Source organism: Chionomys nivalis, chromosome 11 (assembly GCF_950005125.1).
Source record: "Chionomys nivalis chromosome 11, mChiNiv1.1, whole genome shotgun sequence".
NCBI lineage: Eukaryota > Metazoa > Chordata > Mammalia > Rodentia > Cricetidae > Chionomys > Chionomys nivalis.
Window position 1 is genome coordinate 2,268,294 of NC_080096.1, and position 22,863 is coordinate 2,291,156.

Genomic DNA, 22,863 nt, shown 5'->3' on the forward strand with positions numbered 1-22,863 from the left:
ATATGCCTTATGCCTTTCAAATGGGCACGGGTTGTAGCAATCCTGAGATTGCTACAGTAGCACACAGCTGGCCTCAGAAGAGCTTAGAAGCCATACTGGAAATTCACAGAATAACGACCTGAAGAGAAGCCAGTAAGGCGAAACTGACTTTTCTAGGTTTGAAGCGATAAAAACACCCTATTTCCTTTTCCTTCTCTTTGGAACAGTTTCTCACAAGTAGACATGGAATGTTGAGCGCAGGCCTCGAACACCTCCCTGCTCTTCTCTTTCTCACCCTCCACCCCTCCTATCTGTCCCCTTTGTCCCCCAGAGAGATAGTTTCATATCGACTTCCACGTCATAAAGACATACGCGTTTGGATGTGTCTATGCCAATGAAGAGAACACAGTGTCTTTCTGCGACTGGCTTCAGTCACTGAATATGACTGTCTCCACCTTTATCGTTGTCCTGGAAAACACTTAATTATTCTTTGTGCTGAAGAAAACCTTTCATCGTGAATGTCAATCACACCTAATTCTCCACCCCTTTGTTGCTGGTTCCATAGCTTGGCCACTGTAAACAGCAATTAGCCCCGTTTCTTATTAAAACCTGTCCAAAGATCAAACACAAAAGAGATTTATTTTGTAATTTTATATTTGGCCATAACATTTTAAAAGCATCTTTTGTTCCTTAGAATTGTCTTGGAAGGTATTCTAATCTTATTTCTGTTACTGTGGCAAACACCGCAACCAAAAGCAAGCTGGGAAGGAAAGGGTTTATGTCAGTTTGCTTGTCATCTCTGTCACTGAGGGCAGTTACAGAAGGACCTCAAGCAGGAGCCTGAAGCAGAAACCACGGAAGAACATTGTTTATGGGCTCACAGGCTCACATGGGCTCACACAGGCCCAGGCTCACACGGGCTCACATGGGCTTACAGGCTCACACAGGCTCACACACACAGGCTCACAGGAGCCCACACGGACTCACACGAGTTCACCCGGGTTCACACGGGCTCACACAGGCTCACAGGGGCTCACACACACAGGCTCACACGGGCTCACACTGCAGCTTCTGTATACACATAGGAACTCCTGAAGAAGGAGATGCTGCCCACAGTCGGCTGGCCCTCCTACATCAAGACAACAACCATCCACAGGCCAGTCTTAACTGAGCCTTTCCTTTCCGATGGCTCCAGGCTGCACCTGAATGGTCAACCAGAGCCAACTAGAATAGAAGGGAGAAAACCATGATTTTCCTTCAGCCAGCGAGAAGTAAGTCCCTCTCCCAAAACGGCTGATGGCCCAGGGTTTTTGTCCTTGCTTTACTATCTCAGGTCTGATCCTTCTTTGTGTAAGCCTGGTCTTGCTATGGTGCCCAGTCCTGTGGAATGCAAAATGGGGGCTCAGTGGCCTAGTGAGACGCTCAGCAAAACCCAGAAAAGGAAAAGGGGGCAGAGGAGAAAACAGGTACTGTTAGGAATATTCTTAAGATGAGCCTCTCTGCCGACGCAAATAATTCCAATCAGACCAAATTAGACCAAATAGAAAGAGAGCTTGGGAGACCACGCTAAACATGGAGACCACATGTTCCCTTTTCTGGGCGGCAGCCTAAATAGCCTGTGGGAGTGGTCCTGGCCCTCCCTGGGGAGGGGTCAGCGCTTAGCGGGCTTTCCTGGAGATGGAGTTGGGACCAAGGTGACTCCCAGGGGAAGGGGCTTAAAATGGAGCTTCCTGCTCCATTCCTGCTACATTGGTGCTCCAAGAATGGGTGCCAGGGGCTGGGGTGACGCTTTCACCCAAACATCCCAGGCTTCTTCTTGGATATAGGGGTGTCAGAGGGCTGGGGTCTCACTTTTGATCAAACAGGTACTAAAATAGTCAAGCCAAACCAACTTCATTGGTAACTACATCAACTATCAACTGGTGGAATCTGCCAAAAAAAAAAAAAAAAAAAAGTCTGCCTCTGCCTCCCTAGTGCTGGGATTAAAGACGTGCCCACCACCGCCCGGCTGATCTCCAGGGCTCTTATTATGAAGGGGGGGAATCACTGTTTCTCGTGTTGCAAATGAAGGGGGTGATACTCTGGAATGAAGTGTTCTGTCGATATGCACAGTGAATACGTGCCAATAAAAGAAAATTCCTACTCCTGCACCCAACAAAAACGAGAGAGGAGGATTCTGGGCCCCTGAGGTCAGACAACTTCCTTTTCTCTTGTGACCTCCTGAGAAGTTGTGGGAAAGGTGTTTGGGTCTGCTTGCCAAGTCCTTTACCTAATTGCAGAAAATTGAGGAGACTATGACCATGCCCTGTTTCTATGGAGACATCTGTGATGACACACACTGCTCCCAGGAGCCTGTAGGACAGGAGCATTAGAAGCTTGTCTTTTCTAGCTTGGACCCCTCTGAGGGTTCAAGCTAAGGTTGACTTCCCCTCCATAACCGGCGCTGTACACAGAAGCAATAGGCCCTGTGCGGTCATTCAGGGTGACCGTCTGCCTTTGGTTCCGTCTTCTCAATGAAGAAGGAGAACTTCCCTGAGGAGCTCAGCTTGGCTTCTCCTCAGATCAGCAAGGGCCTGGTGCTGCTTCAGAGCATGGCCAACCGAGACTTCCATGGTCTAGAGAGGAAGCTGCAAGAAGACCATCACAGACCCAGCAAGTCAGCCCAGGCCGTCAGTCGCTATTACCGCAAAGTGGTACGGAGTTGGGTGGAGTAGCTCTAACTTCCGGGCACAGCCACCATGGAGCTAGTCGTTCTTCCATGCCAAGGACCCATGGGAGCTAGCAGCCAGCAGAGCTTGGCACATGCTTATTGGCAATCTGCCACACAGAGTCCAGGAGGCCTGCGGACTGCTGCTTCTGGTGTGGCAGAGCCCTGGCTGGCCTTGCCTGACTTCCCGAAGGACTTATGACCTCCTATCCAGAGCCCCCAGGCTTTCTTGGGGGTAGCTATATGGAGTCACTGACTTCCCCCTCTGCAGACCTTGGCTCTTACTTGGTCTGGACAGCCAAGCCCAAAGGAGGAAGTCAACTCTGAACCCTGAGCAAAGAGACCCCGTCTGTCCTGAGTGTTACTGAGGAAGATGGAAAGGCTACCTGCACCCACCATGCACCAGGGGAGCCAGGGATGGTGATGGCTGTCTCGGTGACTTCCTAGTTGGGTGCTGAAAGCCCATCCAAGGGTTGCCTCTAATGCAGAGCCTTCTGGGAAAGCTTTCCAGCTGGCCAGGAAAGGGGCAGCCCATTGCCACAAGTAACAGCACAGACAGGGCCCCTGCAGCCATCCCATAGGCACAGCCCAAGCCCCTGGTCTCACTTTTTCTCCTGCCAGAGCCAGTTCAAGAAGCTCAATAGCCCTAATGGCTTTGTGTCTGAAATGGAAGAAATGAGAAAGGCCTTTCTCATGCGGCCTGGATGCCCTCAGTTCAGTACCAGAGCTACATCTGTATCTCACGTGGGTAAGACCACCCTCCCCCAGACCACCAAGGGTGACGGGAACAACCTGCTGCCTCCTGGAACCCTTCAGCCTGTAAGGAGCCTCTGGGGACGCTTCTGAAATCGTCTGTGCGAGCACAGAGGCTGGGGGATGGCGAGATGTGAGGACAGACCTCACACTCATGATTGCTCCTTCTTGCTTTGCTGTTGCAGTGCTGGGGTGGGAGAGGAGAGGGTTGGAATTTCTAGAAACTTCTGTGAAGAGGCTCTTAAGTCCACAGACACTTCAGTGGGAGCAAACACCCCAAGGACTCCTAGAAGCCTTACATCTTGTTTTGCTGAAGCCCAGGAGAGCACTCGGTGCCTACCCAGGGCACATCGCTCAGAGTCAAGGCTACATCCCAACCTCTTGGATCTGTGACCTGCTCTTGTCCCATGTCCCCAACAATGACTTGGGGACTTGTCTGTGAAGTTCAGCAATAGCCCAGCATAGGCTCTATTCCCCAAGGGAAGCTGTGGGATTGTTGTGGGGTGGACTGAGGGGCCACAGAGTCTAGGCTGCAGGGTCTGTACCTGCATTCTCTCATAGACACCTCCATCAGTTTGCTCAGGTGATACACTGTGATCAGATGGGTAAGACAGAGCATATGGGATCTTTTGTTGTTGTTGTTTGTTTGTTTGTTTGTTTGTTTTGTTTTTCAAGACAAGGTTTCTCTGTAGCTTTGGAGCCTGTCCTGGAACTAGCTCTTGTAGACCAGGCTGGCCTCAAACTCACAGAGATCCGCCTGCCTCTACCTCCCGAGTGCTGGGATTAAAGGCGTACACCACCAACCACCACCACCCTGTTTAAGCCTCTGTTTTGATGGAGCCCAGGGTTCAGTGCCGTGCCTCCATCAGGAAGACTCACTTGTTCAAGGCCTCCTGTTTAAAGATAACATGTCAGTCTTGACCCTAGAGATCTTGGAACAGTGAGAACTCGTCACCTCTGGCACCTCGTACATTCCAGGTTCTGCCACCACGGTTGATCTGCCCAGGGACACATGTACCAGCTCCGGAACCTGGAAGATGTCCGAGGACCAGCCCCTGGACAGGCAGGGCTCTGCCACCAGTATGGACGGTAAGGGGATCCTGGAGGTCTCCACCTTCATCCTGGGCAACGAAGCTGCGCCCCAGGGATGCCTGATGTGTCCTCATGGAACTCTTCCTAGCATTGCCTGCTTCTCAGAAACGCTGAGACACAGGCTACCCAGGTCCAGAGCTGTAGTGGGACTCTTCTCTCCTTGGTGGAAGACACTACCATTGTTCCTTGTCTTTGGCTGAACTGCAGCTGAAATCTGTGTCCTCTACTTTCTTTGTGCCCTTTCCTTCCAGCCCCTTGGGTACCACATCCTTGAATAACGAAATAGGCTTTCCTTTGCCAGAAGGTGAGATAAACGTGATAGTTTCAGATAATAACCCGTAGTGAACAACTCCCTCCAGGCTTTAGAAGGTGAAGAACCCCAAATTCTAAAACAAGACTCTGGGGCGCAAGAGGACTGGGTCATGGGATTAATAAGAGCAGTAGCAGATGGCTTCCTGTCCTGAACCCCAGGCTCTCGTCCCTCCACCCTGGGGTCTGAATATGGACTTTGATACCCGGCCACCCTCCTGAGTGTGTTCTTGGTGAGTGTGGACAGATGTGGTGGTTCCAAGGGCTATACAGAGGCTTTTGGTCGAGGAGACACAAACTTTAAGCTTTTAGTTTGGCAGTGGATGACAGCTGACTGGACAGATACCGGCCTCTGAGGGAAGGTCTGGAAGGGTGGATATTATCATGAAAGATTCCACTGCATATCCACAGGGAAGAATCCAACTGCCCTCTGGCCCGTGTTCCTCCACAGGGCGCCTCTTTTCATTCAGCAAGAGTGCTTGCGAGCTCAACTACTCACGAAAGAGGAGTGAGCCCCCGGCCACGAGCCCCACCAGCAGCCCAACCATGGTCAAGAGGTCCCAGAGAACCAGGATGCCCTGGTACATCTCTGTCATCCATGAGAAGGTAGGGTCCCGCACCTGGTCCGGCATCCTGCCCACGCCCTAGGGGACTGTTGTTCTACTGACTGGCTAGCTGTAGCCTAAAACGACACCCACACACCCTACATTGGCTGCTATTAATCCAATGATTCCCACACACACCTTCTGCCTCCTTCCTTCCTGGCGTGTGGCACTTTAATCCGCACAGAACTAGTTAGTGTGTGTGGCCATCAACCAGTCTGTACACCTTCAGCCCAGAAATCCCTGTGAGTATGAGTTAGAGGCTAGCAAATGCCCAGAGATCTGTGCATAAGCCAGCACATCCTGGTGAGATCCTTTCTTTAAATAACAAACAAGCAAAAGTTGATGCTTGTGAGAGTTGAGAACACAACTCACTTGTCTTAGAATTATGTTGAAATTTGGCATCCAGGCTATTCTGACCTTGTTTTTAAAAATTCAGAAGCACTTCTGTCGTGATATTTTGTTTGTGATCTAACAAATAAAGCTTGCTTGAAGATCAGGGGGTAGAGCTAAGCCACTAGTTAGCCATGGAGGCCAGGCAGTGGTGGCAGACTCTAATCTCAGCCCTGGGGAGACAGAGGCAGATGAATCTTTGTGATTTCAAGGCCACCCTGGATTACATGAAATTGAATCAGTCTAAAAGAGAAACGGAGCCAAAAGGTGATGGCTCACACCTTTAATCTCAGAATGAGGGAGGTGGAGACGGGAAGGGATATGACTGGACGGAGAGAGGAATATAAGGTGGGAGGAGAAAGGAGCTCGGTTGTGGTCTGAGGATTCAGTCTGAGATGCAGTCTGAAGATTCTGAGAAATGGTGTCACCCCTTCGGTCTGAGCTTTAGTAGAGGTAAGAACTCTCTAGCGGTTGGCTGCTCTGCTTCTCTGATCTTTCAGCTTACATCCCCTAGTATCTGTCTCTGGGTGTTTATTATTAATACTAATTAGAATTCGTTCTACACACTTCATCTAGGCTTTGGGAGATTCTAGGTTATCACTGTTCCCCAAACTCTGAAGCATTTGTTTTTCTCTCCTACCATTTTGCCCTCTGGGACTCAAAGCCTGGGTCTTGCCTGTGCTTATAGCACCAAACCTTCTACTATCTTTTATTTTGAGACAGGGTCTCACTGATTTGCTCAGGATGGCTTTGGACTCACTCTACAGACCAGGCAGGCCTTGAATTTGCAATCCTCCTGCCTTGGCCTCTCAAGTGAGTTGGAATTCCATGCTTACAAAACAGACAAGTTTTAGTAAATCACAGGTTTTCTGTCTTTACAAGGTAGGCATTTCCCCTTTTCTGCTTCCTGCAGTTAGCAGGCATGTAGGAACTGACTCCTGAAAGTCTGTGTCACTAACCTAATGCAGTGCAGCAGCAGGGAGCGGTGCCATCATGGCCTGTGGCTCCTGCAGTGGCGGCCTCTTCATTTCTTCAGCCTCTGGCTCCTGTCGTGTCTCCTTCTGATCAGCTGCTTTCTCTGTGCTAGGCTTTCTCTCAGTGTTGGCTTTAGGATGTGCTGATTTTTTCAAATGGATGCTTACTATTTCTAGGTCTTGAATTCATGTGTTCATGCACGCATGTGCAGGTGCATGTGTGTGCATGTGAACGTGTGTGTAAAGGACAAAGGTCAACCTTGGGTGCTGTCCTGCGAGTGCTATCTGCCTTGTTTTTGAGACAGAGTCTCTCGCTTGCCTGGATCTCACTGATTAGACTAAGCTGGCTCCAAGGATCTGCCTGTGTCCATTATCCCAGGGCTAGAATATAAGTGTGCCCCCACTTCTGGCTTTTTTAATGTTAGGTTAACTTTAAATTATTGGCTTTAATAGAGTGAGACAGCTTCCCATTTTGATTTTATTTGTATTGTCTTTTTAATAAATTATTTCATGTGTATAAATGTTTTGTCAGCATGCATATCTGTGTTCTCTGTGTGTAGTCTGGAAAGGGTACCAGACCCCTGGAATTGGAGTTAGAGATAGTTGTGGGCCATCGTGTGGGTGCTGGAAATAAAACCCTGGTCCTCTGGAAAAGCAACCAGTGCTCTTAACCACTAAGACATCTCCTCAGGTCCAACACCTATTTTACGTGGATTCCAGAGATCAAACTCAAGTCTTCCTGTTTGCGCAGCAAGTACTTTACTGGCTGATCACCTCCCCAGCTCCCATCCATTTTTTTAAAGCCAGTGGGGCTAAAAGGGAAACCCTGCACACTTGTTGAATGCACAAGGAAGAACACTATTGGATAGAAGCAAATGAATTTCTGCAAGTCCCAGCCAGGACAGGTCCCTGACAGTCTGTACACCATGGGTGTAAGGTGCTTGTGGAGACCATAAAAGGCCAGGACTCCTAGAACTGGAGTTGCAGACAGTTGTGGGCTGCCATATGGATGTGAGCAACCAAACCCAGGTCCTCTGCAAGGTCAACAAATACTCTCAAATACGGAGCTATCTCTCCAGCCTCTAAGATGGCTGTTTATATTTGTTTATATTTCTCCCAATAAGAAAATCTCAAAACCACAACCTGGCATTTATTTATTTGTTTGTTTGTTTGTTTAGTGTGTGTGTCCCCGTGTGACTTTCTTCCATGTGCAAATACCCTCAGGACCTGGAAGGAGGTGGGAGGTCCTTGGACTTCCCAAAGGGCAGGGAACCCTGACTGCTCTTCTGGGCTGATGAGGGAGGGGGACTTGATTGGGGAAGGGGGAGGGAAATGGGAGGCAGTGGCGGGGAAGAGGCAGAAATCTTTAATAAATAAAAATAAAATAAAAAAATACCCTCAGGACCAGATGAGGGTGCTGGCTCCCCTGGAGCTGGAATTACAGGTAGTTATGAGCTACCCTGCATGGATTCTAGGAACTAAACTCTGGTCCTCTGCAAGAGCAGAAAAGAGCTGGGCATGTGGGACAGCCCTTTAATCTCAGTAGAGGTGGGAAGATCTCTGTGTGTTTGAGGCTGAACTGGTTACAGTCATCTAGAGCAACAGACACTTGTCTCAGGAAAAAAAAAAACCAGTACTCATTCTTGAGACATCTTTACTTCCATCACAGTTTTAGATTTATCCTGAGGTGTGACAATGGCCCCACATTCAATTTCATTCATTCATAATGTTTCCTAACTTCTCAAGTGGTTTCTTCTTCAGTCCATAGGATACACAGAAGCCTATGACATTATTTCAATTAACTTGAGAGGTTTCTAGTTGCCTTCCCTTCCAAATTGTTCCTCCTGCCTGGAAGCCTTACCTTAGTCTTTCTCTGAGTTCATATCTGCTGGTGAGGAACTGTTAGCTGAAGATGCCTTTAACTTGCCTTCTGTTGAAGAACTGACACAGTTGAGATTTTGAGAAGGCAGACTGAGGGGCTCCCTAACAAGCTCGTTTGGAGGGGTCACTCTTGGGTGACATTTCCGCATAAATATGTGGGCCACCAAGATTACAGGTATCCTGAATTACAGCGGGAATGCTGACCAGGCTCTGGTCCTGACCTAAATGCCTTTGCACAAGGATTTAGGGTCCATGCCCAGGACAGATGCTAAAGCTGTAGAATCCCAGGGTGTGGCTCCCAGGATGTGGCTCCCCGGGCGTGGCTCCCGGGTCGTGGCTCCCCAGGAATGGCTGCAATAAAGAGCTGCAAAACTTGCCCTAGGGTTTAAGTGTCTGGAACTACTGTTCTCTGGGTGGCTGGGAGGGGATATGGGGACAATTGGCCTTGCCTGGTGGCCCAGGAGTCGTTTCTGGTTTCCACATAGGATCATTCCCTGGTCCGGCTGGGAGAAGAACTCCGGCGCCTCTCGGTGCTAGAGACCCAGATGCAGAAGAAAGATCAGGAGATCTTGCTGCTCCAGAAGGAGAAGGAGGCCCTGAAGAAGCAACTGAAGGCCCTCCTCAGAAGCAAAGGCACAGAACCATCTTCCTCTTCCATCAAGACGGTGAGCCTTCTGCCAGGGGCCTATGGGAACACTGAGATAGTCCAAAGGGATAGCTCATGGACTGAGATAGCCCATGAGCTGCAGGCTCTGCCCTCTCAGACATTAGCAGAGGGTGGGGGAGGCGGGACCCTATGGCCAGGAATGGTCCTCGAATTGGTCCAAGACTTGATGTCTTTCACACCTGATAACAGCTTGTGCTTGTCCGGGCAGACGTGAAGTGGGAGCAGGGAGGAGGCTGGAGGTCATGGGCAGTGCCTGGGTACCTTGGGAAAAACTGCCCACACAGATAGATGCCTGAGGCGGAACAGATGGGACTTCTGCTCCCCCATCCCCTCCAAGGGCTCTAACGCAGGCATGAGAGGACAGGGCAGGCAGATGAACTACAAACAAGCATGCTCACTGTGCCAAGTGTTTGCGGGAAGCTGTTCTGGTAGGGCCCAGAGCCCCGTTGCTCCCCAGAGTTGCTCACGCACAGACCATGGCCCTGTTCTACTGGATGGCACTGCTCCCTTGCCCTCTGCCATGGTTACCGCTTGGAGATACTGATGTTCCCTTCCGGGAGGGTGAGGGACAGGGGCAGCATCACCTGGAGCTCCTGTGGGAGTTTGGAGAGCTTGGGGTTCATAGCAGCATCTGACAGGATCGGTCATTTGAGGCTTTGCTGAAGCTGGGAAAGGTGAGCATGCTGAAGACGCCACACAAAGAAAAGGAGGAGCTTCAGCCCTGGATGCAGGTGTGGAGCAGGCTGAAGCCCCAGGCTTCACTCCTTAGATGTTCCTAGGGGAAGAGGACCGCTAGGAGGGAGGCCCCAGCCACAGTGCCCCTTCCTGCAGCCCTGAATGTTGCTGGCCCTCCATAAATGCAGATGAGGCCAAAGGGCAAGCTCAATCAATGCCCCTCCCCCACCAAGAGCACAGGTACTGAGAGGCGGAGGTACCTCTCCCTTGTACCTAAGGACATTTGTGTCAATGCCCAGTCCCTTTTCTCTCTGTTCCCCAGATGCAGGATGACTTTAACATGACCGAGAGCAGCAAGGAACTGCCGATGGAACCAGGAAGTGTCGTGGAGGAAAAGGGCCCCAAGGGGGCCCCGGAGGAGGCTGGAACTACTGCCAAACCTGGGAGCAGCATGGGCAAGATGGGGACTTTGCGTGAAGAGGGCCCTGAGGAGGAAGAGGAGGAGGAGGAGGAAGCAAATGGACTAGAAGAGGAGGAGGAGGCGGTGGTAGAGGAGGAAGAACTGTGGGAGCTGAGGGAGGAGGAGGAGGACCAGGGTCCCAAGAGGTCGTACTCCCTGACCGAATCCTTTGAGGAGGAGCTGATGGCCCAGCTGGAGGAGTATGAGCGCTTGTTGTTGGACTTCCAGAGTGAGCTGGAACTCACCAGAACCAGATACTCCCTGGCCACAGGTAGGAAGGGCCAAGGGGCGGCTGCCATGGGTTCGGGCGCCCAGTTCCACTGCCTCTCCTGCCCAGGAGAGGCAGGAGATACAGGTCCCTCTCCACCTGGAGTTGCACCAAGAAAGGGTAACGGGGCATTCAGACAAGCAACTCGGGACCTGGGGCTCACAGCTGGTCCTCATTCTCTCGCTCCGCCTGCGTCCCGCCTCGCTCCGCCTGCGTCCCGCCTCGCTCCGCCTGCGTCCCGCCTCGCTCCGCCTGCGTCCCGCCTCGCTCCGCCTGCGTCCTGCCTTGCTCCGCCTGTGTCACGCCTCGCTCTTAGGAGCCATCACATCCTTACAACGGCAAACCGACTACCAGGAGTCTCAGCTGCGAAAGGTCACCATGGAAAACGAGCTTCTGGAAAAGGAACTCCGTGAACGAAAGCGGCAGATACAAGCCATGACCAACAAGGTGGCTGTGCACTCAGCAGCCCCGCTAACCAAGTCTAGGGCACCAGCTAGTGGCAGTAGAGCCGAGATTCCTATCAGACTGTGGACAGCCTCAGTCCTACTGTCCTTTGGTCTGTGTCCCTATGTCTTCTGCCATGGTAACCCTGGTTACTTCCCAAACATTTGCCGGCCCCTGATCCCTAGGCTGAGTTTATCCACATTTAGAATATGCTTAGCTTCTGGGCCTGCTCACGCTTCTATTAACAAATGCCTGAGACAGAACATGTTATAAAGTAGAGAAGTTTATTTTTACCCAGGCTACTCCACAAGTGCCTCTTCTCATGGCCCCCATCCCATAGCAATGGCGTCTAAGTCTTCTAGCAAATTCTTCAGGAAACTTCACTATAGCATCAGGTAATGCGCCTCATAGAGTCATCTTCACTGTGACATCATCAAATGACTTCCTCTTCCCCAGCGTCCTCATCTACCTTCCAATGGGACAGGCACTCTCCCTGTCCTCGGCTCGCCTAATGTCATCGTATCCCAGCTTCCATTCTGTGCTAACATTTCCGCAATCACTTGAAGCATTAAGAGTTCACTAAACAACACTGAGATTCCTGTCATGGTTTTAAGCTTCTGCACCCACGGCCTTCTCTTTCTTGTTTCTGTGCAACGCATTTTTAGTTTTTTTTTCTCCCCTAGAAAGGATGTATGCCTGTAAGCTTTGGGAACACAAACCACCTGCAAACACCTCAATTCTACACGTTAATAACCATCAGGTTGACCACAGTTTGGAAATCATTATCCCACCCAGCTGCGGAAGCATTGCCCTGCTGAGAAGGCAAAGACATTGTTCCTGTCACTTCCAGGCCTGCTGGTGGGAAGTCTGAGGTCACCTGTGTGTTCTTAAGGTTATCTGTTGGGAAGCTGTCAGATCCTGTCTCTGTCCCGGGCATCCTGAGACCTGGCAGAGCCGTGCCTTAGTGCCTGGAAGTGAGTCACCTTGCACTGTGCGGCAGGCACTGGGTGGCCCTCTGGAAGTGTGTCGTGTGTTCTAGAATCTTTGTGTGCCCTGCTGTTCACTTCCTCGTTCTGTTTAGTTCTGTTGCCACATGTGACAAATGCCCTGATAGAAAGTAACTTAGAGAAGCCCGGCAGTGGTGGCGCACATCATTAATCCCTGCACTTGGGAGGCAGAGGCAGGTGGATCTCTGTGAGTTCGAGATCTACAGAGCAAGTTCCAGGACAGCTAGGACTATTGCACAGAGAAACCCTGTCTCGAAAAAACAAAAAAGGAAAAGAAAGCAACTTAGGGGTACAAGGTTCACTTTAGCTCACGGTTCCAGTCCATAGTCCGTCAAGGCAGAGCCAGAAACAGCTAACATCCAATCACGAGGAGAGGGAGTGGATGCTTGGATGCTCACACAGCTTTGTCTGCTCCTGCACAGTCTTGGACCCCAGTCAGGGAACGGCTGCCCATTTGCAGGCTTAGCCTTTCCAAATCAATTAACAATCAAGCCAATCCCCCACAGATTAGCATGATCCAAACAATCCTTCATTGAGACTCTTCCCAGGTGTGGGTTGTATCAGGTTGGCAGTTAAACTAACCACATTCTTTTCTAGATTATTTTACTTTTTTTTTTTTGCCCCACTCCTCCTCTCTCCCTCTCTCCTCCCCTCTGCCCTCTACGCTCTTGCAGGCAAATGGAAAGACCTAGAAAAAATGTCCTGACCAAGGTAACCCAGACCTAAAAAGACAAATATAATATGTACTCACTCATAAGTAGATAATAGACATAAAACAAAGGACATCTAGCCTCCAGGTCACAACCCCAGAGAACCTAGGGAACAAAGAGGACCCTAAGAGAGACATACATGGGTCTGCCTAGGAAGGGGAAAAAAGATGATTTTACTTTTTAAAGTAAAGATGATGGTGGCACACTCCTTTAATTCTTGTACTTGGGAGGCAGAGGCAGGTGGATCTCTGTGAGTTCAAGGCCAGCTTTCTCTACATGGTGAGTTGCAGGACAGCCAGAACTACACAGAAAAACTCTCGAAAAACAAGCAAAAAAATTATGTATGTGTATGTACATACATATATGTGTGGAGGAATGTGTGTGCATGAGTGCCCGTGTTCACAGAGGCCAGTAGAAGTCAGCCTGACGGCTGGAGTGAGCTGCTTGACATGGTGCTGGGAGCTAATCTCCAGCTGTCTGCAAAGGCAGTGAGCTCTCTTAGCTACCTGGTCATCTCTCCAGCCAAACAATCACGATCTCCCTTTCTGATTTCCCCTAGGGAGCTCCAGGAACTTGGATTGGCCCTCTCTTTGTGAGCTGCCCTTTCTTTTAGCTTTCTGTCTCCTTGTCCCCTAGGTTTCCTCAACTCCATCCACAGCTCTGCTATGTTTGAAATGTCCATCTATGCTTTGAAGGTTCTTTTTCTTCTTTTTCCAAACGCTATCCCCTTTCTATTTCACAAGAGCCCTGTCCTCTCTTCCTGCAAAGGCAGCATTGATGGGAGCTTGCTGTCGCCATCTGTGACAAGGTCTAGAACTGAGCCCCAGGCATGTTCATGTCAATCCTCCTGCCTCTGCCTTCCTGTCCTGGGATCACAGTGTCACTGACGTTTCAACGTCTGGCTCTTTCATTTCTGACGAATCTCCCCTTGGTCTCTACTACTTATGTTTGTTAAACTGGCTGCCTCAGGACTTTGTGGTGACCACACTGTGCTCCAGAGTGGCCCCTGGAGAGTTTCCGTAGAGGTCTCCTCTGGTGTCCGGGGCAGTTTCCTTGAAAGTGAGGGGGCTGAAAGAGCATCTTGGCTAACAAGCAAAGGTTTCTTGCTCCAGTTCTGGGCCTGGAGGACAGAAAGCTGAGGATGTCCCCACACTCAACACATGGGAGGGTGGCATCTCCAGGCCTGAAAATGACTAGTCTTTACTAGAGTGGATAAAAGGGCAGGTAGCTGCCAGGCCAGGGCCTGTCTTTGGTTTCCCTGTGAAGGGCTTAGCGTCTGGCTTTCTTGGCTCTGCCATGTTGGATGCTATCCACTGCTCTGTTTCCCTTTTTCCACTGTGTCCTTGGCTCTGTTTCTCTTCTTGCACGTCTGCAGAAACCCATGGCTTTTTCTTCTTGGGAGGGCGGGGAGGCAGGTCAGGTGTCTGTATGCCACCTGTCCTGGGCCTGGGACCCACGCTGACCCCATTGTCTGCCCTGCAGTTCTCCAGCCTCCGGGAGGAAAAGAAGCAACAGGGGATAATGGGACTCATTGAGAAGGAGAACCTTATCCTCCGACAGGTGATGGCACGGGCACCGCTGAGGCCTGGGCTGGGCTATCGTCCTGTGGGTTGGGGTACCATGATGGACAAGATAAGGTTGGAGCATCTTCACAGTGGAGCTGGCCCTCTTAATCCATGGGGGTCCCCTGGGTGGCAGGAACCCGAGGCTCTTTGCCTCATCTTTTGGAAAGACACAGTAAGGATTGCACAGGAGCAGCTCTGGCCACACAGTTAACACAGCCCTTCCTGGTTCCCCCAGCAAGTGTCTGACTTGGAGACAGAGCTCCTCAAGCGCGATCAGGCCATCGTGGAGCTGCACAGCAAAGTCAGCGAGCTGCAGGCTCAGGTCGACCTGTACGAGGACCACCTGAGGAGGTGGAAAGAGCTTCACAACGATCTCCAGAGCCGGAATGAGACAATCCAGCAAGCAGAGCAACAGACTCGCGTGGTCCTAGAGTCCTTTCAGGCCAGGGTAACGCCCACCGTTGCCCCCCACCGAGGATTCAGATTCATGTTGATGACCACCTATATCCTTACCCACTACCCGCCCACATGGACCATATGCCCAGCAGACAAGGGCTCTGGCTCATTCTGCCTCAGATTGCAACGTGCAGTACAGAACTGATGCTTGTGAAGTAGTAGAGGAGGGAGTCAAGGCTCATGGAACATTCTGGAAGCAGAAGACAGGAGCTAGTATTGTTCATGGAGAAAGTGGACCTTGGGTTCACCTAGAAAAAGAGGCAGGAAGGAGGGTGATGATGTCCGTGTCTGCCCCTCCCCAGTGTGTCTGCCTTCCTGCTTCAAGTCCTCTTTATCTTTTCTAAGCTGATTTTTTTATAACCTGTCGAGTCCACTTTGTGCTGCCCATATGTGAATGGCAGTGGGGTCACACAGTGGGGGGCACGAACACCCAGTCAGTGGTCACAAAGACTCCTTCCCATACCAGTCATTAACTGCCAATAGTTCCTCAGCTGGGGTGGGACCTTAGGAGCCCACTCTGTGCTCCACTCTGGAATAAACAAACATGTGTATGTGGTGTGTGGGTGCCAGCACATGTGAGCACAGGTGCCTGCGAGGCTAGAAGCTTCAGATTCCTGCAGAGCGGAGTGATAGGGGGTTGAAAACACCCCATATGGGTGCTAAGAGCCTATAACCTGTGGTGGTTTGAATGAGAAGGATTCCCAGAGGCTCAGGTTCCATTGTTTACGTACAAGGTCCCCAGTTGGTAGACCTTCCTGGGAAGGAGTCCGGAGTGCAGCCTTGTTGGAGGATGGGCTTTGGGGTTTCAAAAGACTCTACCCTTCCGAGTGCCTGCTTCTACCTCCTACTTGTGGGTCTTGGGTGTGTGTGCCATAATGCCCTTGCTGCACTGTCACAGACTTCAACCCTCCAAATGTGCAGCTCAAATCAAACACTTTTATAAGTGGCCTTGGTTATGGTGTCTTATCATAGCAATAGAAAAGTAACTAGACAGAATCAAATTCAGGCAGGAGCAGAACAGGCAAGGCTCTTAACCACAGAACCATCTTGTCTGTCACAATCTATACTAGAGTTTTTAACTGGCTTAGTATTGGTCTCCATGGCAGTTTTTTGGTTGCGGAGGTTGAAGGGGTATATATCATAGATAAGAGAGAGCTGTCTAAAAACCGATAGTCTACAGAGAAGGGATGTTGTGAATTGTTAAGAGGCTGAGGTGGGGCTGGAGAGATAGCCCAGTCATTAAGAGCTCTGGCTGCTGCTCTTTCAGAGTACATGGGTTGAATTCCCAGCACCCACATGGCAGTTCACAACCACATGCAACTCGGGTCCCACAGGGTCTGATGCCCTCTTCTGGCCTCTGTGGGCATTGCATGCATTTGGTGCACAGATGTACAAGCAGGCAAAACTCCCATACACATAAAATAAAATTAAAGCAAAACAAACAAAAGAGAGGCTGAGGTCTTCAGTGGCAGCTGGAAACTAAAATTTAAAATAATTGGTTGTGTCATTCTTTTATTTATTTATTTATTGTTTGTTTGTTTGTTTTTCGAGACAGGGTTTCTCTGTGGATTTGGAGCCTGTCCTTGAACTCACTCTGTAGACCAAGCTGGCCTCGAACTCACAGAGATCCACCTGCCTCTGCCTCCCAAGTGCTGGGATTAAAGGTGTGTGCCACCACCGTCCAGCTCATTCTTTTATTTTTAAAGCATGTATTTTTATGTATGTGCATGTGTGAGTCTGTGTGTATACAGTCTGTATGCATTCAATCCCCTGGAGCTGGAGGTACAGGCAGCTGAGAGTCCTGGGTCCTGTTGGGTGCTAGGACCAAACTCAGGTCCCTCTGCAAGAACAGCAAGTGCTCTTAACCACAGCACCATCTCTCCAGCCCTGTGCTAATATTTTAAAGTCATATGCAGAGCTGGGGATATATCTCAGCGGTAGAGAGCTTCCTAGCATGTGGGAGTCCCTGTTTCAATTCCCAAGGACTCCTGGTGGAGACGTGCACTTTTCTAGTTTAAGAACATAAAAATAAGTGTGTTGCCATGCTAAAGTTTCTGTACTTCAATGCGGGGCCACTCAGAAACTGGGATCTGATCCAGAACATTCTAGCTCTTAGGCAAGTCCCATTTCCAGCCATGACATGCAAGAGCAAGAAATAACTTCCGGCCTGCAGGGCTTACGGTGGCAGTGCTGGGCGTTATTCTTAGTAACAGTGGGAGATGGTTTCACCTTTCTTCACAGCTGGAGCGACTAAGGAATAAGATCATCCAGGCCGTCTACAGTGTCAGTGGGACCAAGAACTTGTCCACGGAGCTCTCTGACAACTACATCCTGGAGTCCCTGCAGGTGAGAGGACCCAAGCTATGTCCCCATTGCCCACCACCCAAGACTCAAGGGAAAAGGGGACCCAAGCTGTGTTTCCACTGCTCATTGCTGAGGCTGAGGGAGGAGGGGACCCAAGCTGTGTTCCCCCTGCCCATCGCTGAGGAGGTCTGAACTCAGTTTGTAAACCAGGTTCTCATCCCAGCTGTATCACCATGCATTGTAACTCCAGGACTGTCCCTTTTCCCTGCTCAACCAGAGAGGGCCAGCCCATCCTTGGAGATAGCTCTAGCATGGAGCTGCTCTCAGCCTTATGGAGGATGGCACTCAGTTATCCTGGTGCTCATCCCTGCACAGGGAGAGGGACAAGTTATCTGCATTTTGGAAGTTCTCTGCCCAGCTCAGCTTCCTTGGTGGAGCTCCCTCCAGAGAAGCTTCTGGGCCAGAGTTCTGGCACAGATTCCTTTCTCTTGGCCTCAGCCTTGCCAACTCCTATGGACCTAGAGTCCCCCAAAGCAGAAGCTGTCCTGGGGGTGCAGGCTTTGGTGCCTGTGAACTGGAGTAGTCACCACCTGCCAGCCCTCGGTGCTAATCCTAGCTACTTTGTGTTTCCCTGAATAACAGGGCCTTCCCTTTATAAAGGGGAGGAACCCACCTACCCTGAAGGTATAGCCCTGGGGATGGCTGAGGCACCAGGCTGCTCTGGTTGGGGTCATAAGCCACACAGGGTCACATCTCCTTAGCAGACACTCTGTTCCCAAGGTTCCGCTGCATTGCCCAGCGAACCCAACACGTTCGCATTTCCCTGCGGCTTTGGGGAAGGAGCCTGGGTCACTCCACTGTCACCTGTGGGGACAGGCCTGTGGTCATGTGTCTGCTGGTGGGGAAGAAGAGGGACAGAAGGACAGAGAAGATACTCAAGGCCCTGAGTCTCTGCTAGGAGTGAGAACAGGGCTAGGGCTGGAAAGAGACTGGTCAAGCCCTGCTCGACGAGACGAAACAGCTTCTGGTCTCTAGGAGTCTAAGGTTCCCTTCAGTGCCACACTGACTAAAGGGGTGGGCTCGGTGCGCGGGCTGACTCCTGGGACAAGTGTGTATCCCCCCACCTCGCCTCCTGGGACAGCATCTCTGAAGCCGCACCACTGGCAGGGATACCACACTCCAACTTGCCTGCTGCAGCAGCAAGTCCTGGGGGGGCGGGGCCAAGGTGCGGGGCGGGGGCCACCCATGGACTGTTTCTTGTGCAGAGAATCATCACAGAAAGAAGCGAGTTCTACAGCCAGCTGAAACAAAAAGGCGTCAAGGTGCCCCCGCTGCAGCAGTCAGACATCTCCCTCCCCAGCAAGCTCAAGAAGCTCTTTCCCAAGTAGACCTGGCAGGGACCCCAGGATGTGGCCTGCCAGGCAGAGGCCAGGACCTGTGCGTCTTGCTCTGTGTTAAAGAATTAAACCTTAGAGTTGGCCACAGTCTCATCTTCTTTGCAACCTACAGGGCCTCATCCTTTGCACCACAACTTCACGGGCCAGGTCCCACGTCACAGCCCCATCTGTAGGGGAGAGCCACACCTCCAGGACCCCTCTTCCAGGCTTCACTTTGCAGAGGGCCAAAGACCGCTCCCCCCCCCCCTTAGATCCAACACTTCTGCCTGGGGCATGCTCTTGCTACTGGGGCCCCTTTGGAAGGTGGGAAAAGCGTGGGATGGGGTAGGTAGTGAAGGGGCTGAGGACAGCTCTTCCCAATCCACGGCCTCCTGGCGTCTGTGGTCAGGATGTTTTCACATACGACTGTGCCCCGGTACCCTGATGAATATAAAGCGGCTCTTTACACACATATTATGCCATACACTCTCCTGATCCTGCGGCCGCCCGTGCACTGGGCGGCATTAGTGCAGGAGCACCATCTCTGTCTTCCTTCTGGGGAACAGAAGGCCCGGACACCGTGCCTTCTCTGAGCCTGACTCTGAGAGGCTGGGCAAGGACCTGGCGCCCTCTGCAGGTCTCTCCGGTGGCCGGCTCGGTTCCGCAACTCCAGCAGCCAGAGGGGTCTGCCCCTCCCGATCTGGATCAGACTTCCCAGTCCACTGCCCCCTTCTCAGCCGTGCCTCCCTCAACTCGGCCCCGCCCTTCAGACCCGCCCCCAGCCTCGGGCCCCGCCCCCGTCACCCCCAGGGCTGTGGAGACGCTTCCCGGGCTTGCGCAGCGGCCCTGGCGAGGGGCGCAGGTGAGACGCACTCAGCAGGGATTAGCAGCTTCCCGTGGCAACCCACGGAGGTGGACCTGACAGCTCGCCCCCACCACTCCTATGTCCTCCCTCCGGGGCTAGAGCTTCCCTGGCCCTAGAATTCCGGAGTGGGAAGGGCTAGATAAGGCCTAACTACCAAGGGCTATCAGGCCCGGAACTGGCGGCCCAGCTTCGTTCGGGACCCAGGAATTCCCTTGGGGCCCGTTTCTTCCTTTCCTTTAGCTATTTGCTCCTCTTCCCACCTTTGTTTTCTTTATTTAAGGCTCTCAGGCACCAACCCTACCTTACATCCTGGCTTACCCTGCTGGGGGAAGGTGGGATCCACTGACCAGACCCTGACAGCCTTCCTGGGCACCGGAGGCTTCAGCCCCCACCACGATTCGCCTTTGTAAGTTGGGGTCTCAGAGGTACTCTGTAGGCAAACGGGTCTAACGAGCAGCCGCATGGCATGTTGGACTCCTGTGTGCACACCTCTTCAGGGAGGCTCTGGGTTTGGAGGGGCCTTGTAGGCCCTTCCTACTGTGTCTATGACGATTGTACAGATCAGGGTGCACGAAACCCAGGAGACCCCGGCCCGAGGAGCCCATTGCTCTCTGGTGGCCTGTCCAGCCACGGATGGTTGGCAGATAACAAGATCCCACTACCTCCGGTTTGAACCAATTGGGGAGACTCCCATACCCCAAATTCCACATGTGGGCAGGTTTTGCTGTAGAGTCGGTCCTGTTAGAGCCAGTGTTGCATTGATGTCTAGACTGCATGTGTGGTGTAGCAGCTCCGGCCACCGCAGAAGCAGGAAAGAGGTGGCCACTCTTAACTGTGAGAGAGCAAAAGCTTCCTCTCCCCGCATCCCGCTTCACCCCGCACTTTGCCCACAACCAGTGGCATGGCAAAAGAGGGGTTCGGGTATCAAACTCATCTTGGCGTGGCTGCTACCCGGAGCCAACACTCCTGCTGTCCACCTGGAGGAAGGGATTGAGCCTTGTGCAGGTAGCTGGTGTGCTCTGTCTGAGGCAGGTAACAAACAGGATACTCCAGTCACGCTTGCCACTCCTGGCAGTCAGCCAGAGGCCCCACCTGGAGACACTTGTGGTTAAGATGGCCTTCCTTCTTCCACCCAGCCAGACTGGCATCCTGGGTTTCTGTAGTCGTCTTCTGCAGCCCACTGACCTGCTGTGCCTTTGGGTCACTGTGCACAGGGTTATCTAGGATGCATGCTGCCTTCCCATGGACTCAGCGGCTGTGAGGCAGGGTCTTGGAGCTGGGTGTTGCGAGGGGACACTTGGATGCCCAGTACACAGGAACCCTAACCTTCTCCCTATCTCAGCCTGTACTTCTAATGTGTGCCCTGTTCCCCTCAGGTAAACAAGAGGCCACGGGAGAGGTCAGAGGGTAAATGAGAGGGTTAGTCAAGTATCCAGTGCAGGCAAACCTGCAGGGAGGCAGGAGCAACCATGCATGGCAACATTGTCACTATGACTTTTCCTCCTCCCAACCCACTGTCTGTGGCCCTGGGGTGGCTGGCCCTGAAGGAGTCAGGGATGGTTTGGTGGTAGGAACCTTCCTGCTCTAGGCACTCATGTGGCCCCTACTTCCTGCTAATCTATAATCTACAGGGGCCCCAGAAGCCCTGCTTGACGCCTCTCAGGGGCAGCAGGTGGAGGAGGGGAGAGGACAGCTGCTGCCCAGCAGCTCCCTGGCTGGCTGGACTGGCGGTACCAGCCACCATCCACTGCTCATCCCTTTCCCTGCCAGCCTCTCTGGAGGGCAGCTCCAGGCCTTATCGCCTGGGCCTGGGAGGAAGACAGTTATCGGGTCCTTGGCAGCTACACTTTCCTGGTCTCTGAGGGCGGCACTGGCTGCCTCTCCTGATAAATGTCCTGCAAGGGAGGAGAGCCCCTGACCCCTCAGAAGAGGCCCCAGCTGGCAAAGCAGAGGCTCAAATTCCTGAGGGTCAGGGCTTAGCCAGGGACCGCCCTGCCCTCTGGGTTGGAATTCTTGCTTTGCTTAGTCCTCTGACCCTGAGCTAGTTTCTAGTTACCTAGGTAAGCACCGCCCCCTCCTTCTGGGCTGACCCTTCCGTGACAGCAGCAGGCCCTTCTGGGAGTCTGGTCTGATATCTGTCTTGTCTCCACTCTGACTGCTGTAGCCTCCCCGTACCCCCTCCCCGCAGGCCTACAGCATGCAGCCCCAGGAGAGTGGTGTCCGCTACAGCAGGTGGGACAACAGCAACCGGGATGAAGTCAGCATGACTGCCATGTCCAGCACAGAGGAGCCCTCATGCTATAGGAGGTAAAATCCCAACAGGCCGTGACCCCCATTGCACTGACCAGCCTTGTCCAACCATTGGGCCGTCCCTCTGGATGGACAGGTAACTCCCAACTCCAGCAGGGCACTCAGGAGGCCCTGATCTTCCTTCCCCATCCAAACTTATCCAGGTCTCCCTGGAGCCCTGGCTTAGGCTCACTGGTGGTTCTCGCTCTAGGCTCTCCCAGAAGTTGTGCTCAGGCAAGCTGGGGATCGCTATGAAGGTGCTGGGTGGAGTGGCCCTCTTCTGGATCATCTTCATCTTGGGCTATGTCACTGGCTACTACGTGCACAAGTGCAAATAAATGCTGCCAGCTCCCATCCCTGGGACTCGCTCCCCCCCCCCGACCCACTCCCCCCCTGAGACTCGCCTCCCCCAGGACTCGCCCCCCACCACCTGCTCCCACCTCTGGGACTTGCCCCCCCCCCGGACCCGCTCCCCCCACCCGGGACCTGTTCCCACCCCTGGGACCCACTCCCACCCCTGGGACTCCCTCCCATGTACACAGACCCCAGGGCATATGAAGATGCCAGCGCGCACTGTGCAGCTCCAACAGCCGGGCACAGGCAATGCCAGCTGCATACATGCTGGGGATGAGGCTCAGTCTCAGTAGAGCTGGAGGGACCTCCCCAGGCTGAGCGCTGCCTGTGGTGTCCACATCCCTTTGACCAATGCTAGGCGAGATCTTCCTCAGTCCAGGGCTTGGCCTGTAACTGAGGCAGGCCACCGTAGTGTCCTCCCTGTGGCCTTGGGCTAGGCTCCTGGCCCTCTAGGCCTTCCAGATTCCTGGTTGTGCAGGGAGGGCCCTGAATAATGATGTGTCCCCTACCTATTCTTTTTAGGGGACACAGATAGGGCCCCATATAGAAGACCTGTTTCTGTGCTTGGCACAGAGGCCTTTTCAAACACAACATTGTATGCTTTTTATTTGAGACAGGGTTTCTTTGTGTAGTCTTGGCTGTCCTGGAACTCACTTTGTAAACCAGGCTGGTCTTGAACTCAGATCCACTTGCCTCTCTCTTGAGTGCTGGGATTAAAGGCATGGGCCACATG

General features: G+C 52.3%; 2 protein-coding genes across 4 annotated transcripts; both read left to right on the forward strand.

The window, feature by feature from the left end:
- The first annotated feature begins 2,492 nt into the window (after positions 1 to 2,492).
- Positions 2,493 to 18,634, forward strand: Ccdc27 (coiled-coil domain containing 27). Its single transcript, XM_057785483.1, has 12 exons — positions 2,493 to 2,672; positions 3,308 to 3,434; positions 4,418 to 4,528; positions 5,292 to 5,446; positions 9,176 to 9,355; positions 9,996 to 10,088; positions 10,355 to 10,763; positions 11,077 to 11,207; positions 14,404 to 14,481; positions 14,722 to 14,934; positions 17,184 to 17,288; positions 18,512 to 18,634. Exons 1-12 carry the CDS (start codon positions 2,493 to 2,495, stop codon positions 18,632 to 18,634), a joined length of 1,905 nt encoding a protein of 634 aa, XP_057641466.1.
- A 785-nt stretch (positions 18,635 to 19,419) lies between these two features.
- Smim1 (small integral membrane protein 1 (Vel blood group)) lies at positions 19,420 to 22,863 on the forward strand. Of its 3 annotated transcripts, XM_057784894.1 has the most exons (4): positions 19,420 to 19,484; positions 19,768 to 19,893; positions 21,676 to 21,794; positions 21,988 to 22,863. In XM_057784894.1, the coding sequence occupies exons 3-4, from the start codon at positions 21,685 to 21,687 to the stop codon at positions 22,112 to 22,114; spliced, it is 237 nt and encodes a 78-aa protein (XP_057640877.1). In that variant the 5' UTR covers positions 19,420 to 19,484; positions 19,768 to 19,893; positions 21,676 to 21,684; the 3' UTR covers positions 22,115 to 22,863. The 3 variants fall into 3 exon arrangements, with proteins under 3 accessions (XP_057640877.1, XP_057640878.1, XP_057640876.1); XM_057784895.1 differs by lacking the exon at positions 19,768 to 19,893 and having other exon boundaries at positions 19,425 to 19,484; XM_057784893.1 differs by lacking the exon at positions 19,420 to 19,484 and having other exon boundaries at positions 19,664 to 19,893.

Excerpts from the sequence above, each read along its gene's own strand:
- Smim1 (XM_057784894.1), top strand. The coding sequence starts at position 21,685 with ATGCAGCCCCAGGAGAGTGGTGTCCGCTACAGCAGGTGGGACAACAGC. Across the intron at positions 21,795-21,987 it reads GAGCCCTCATGCTATAGGAG|GCTCTCCCAGAAGTTGTGCT; the intron begins GTAAAATCCCAA and ends TTCTCGCTCTAG.
- Ccdc27 (XM_057785483.1), top strand. The coding sequence starts at position 2,493 with ATGAAGAAGGAGAACTTCCCTGAGGAGCTCAGCTTGGCTTCTCCTCAG. Across the intron at positions 10,089-10,354 it reads AGCTTCAGCCCTGGATGCAG|ATGCAGGATGACTTTAACAT; the intron begins GTGTGGAGCAGG and ends TCTGTTCCCCAG. Across the intron at positions 17,289-18,511 it reads ACATCCTGGAGTCCCTGCAG|AGAATCATCACAGAAAGAAG; the intron begins GTGAGAGGACCC and ends TTTCTTGTGCAG.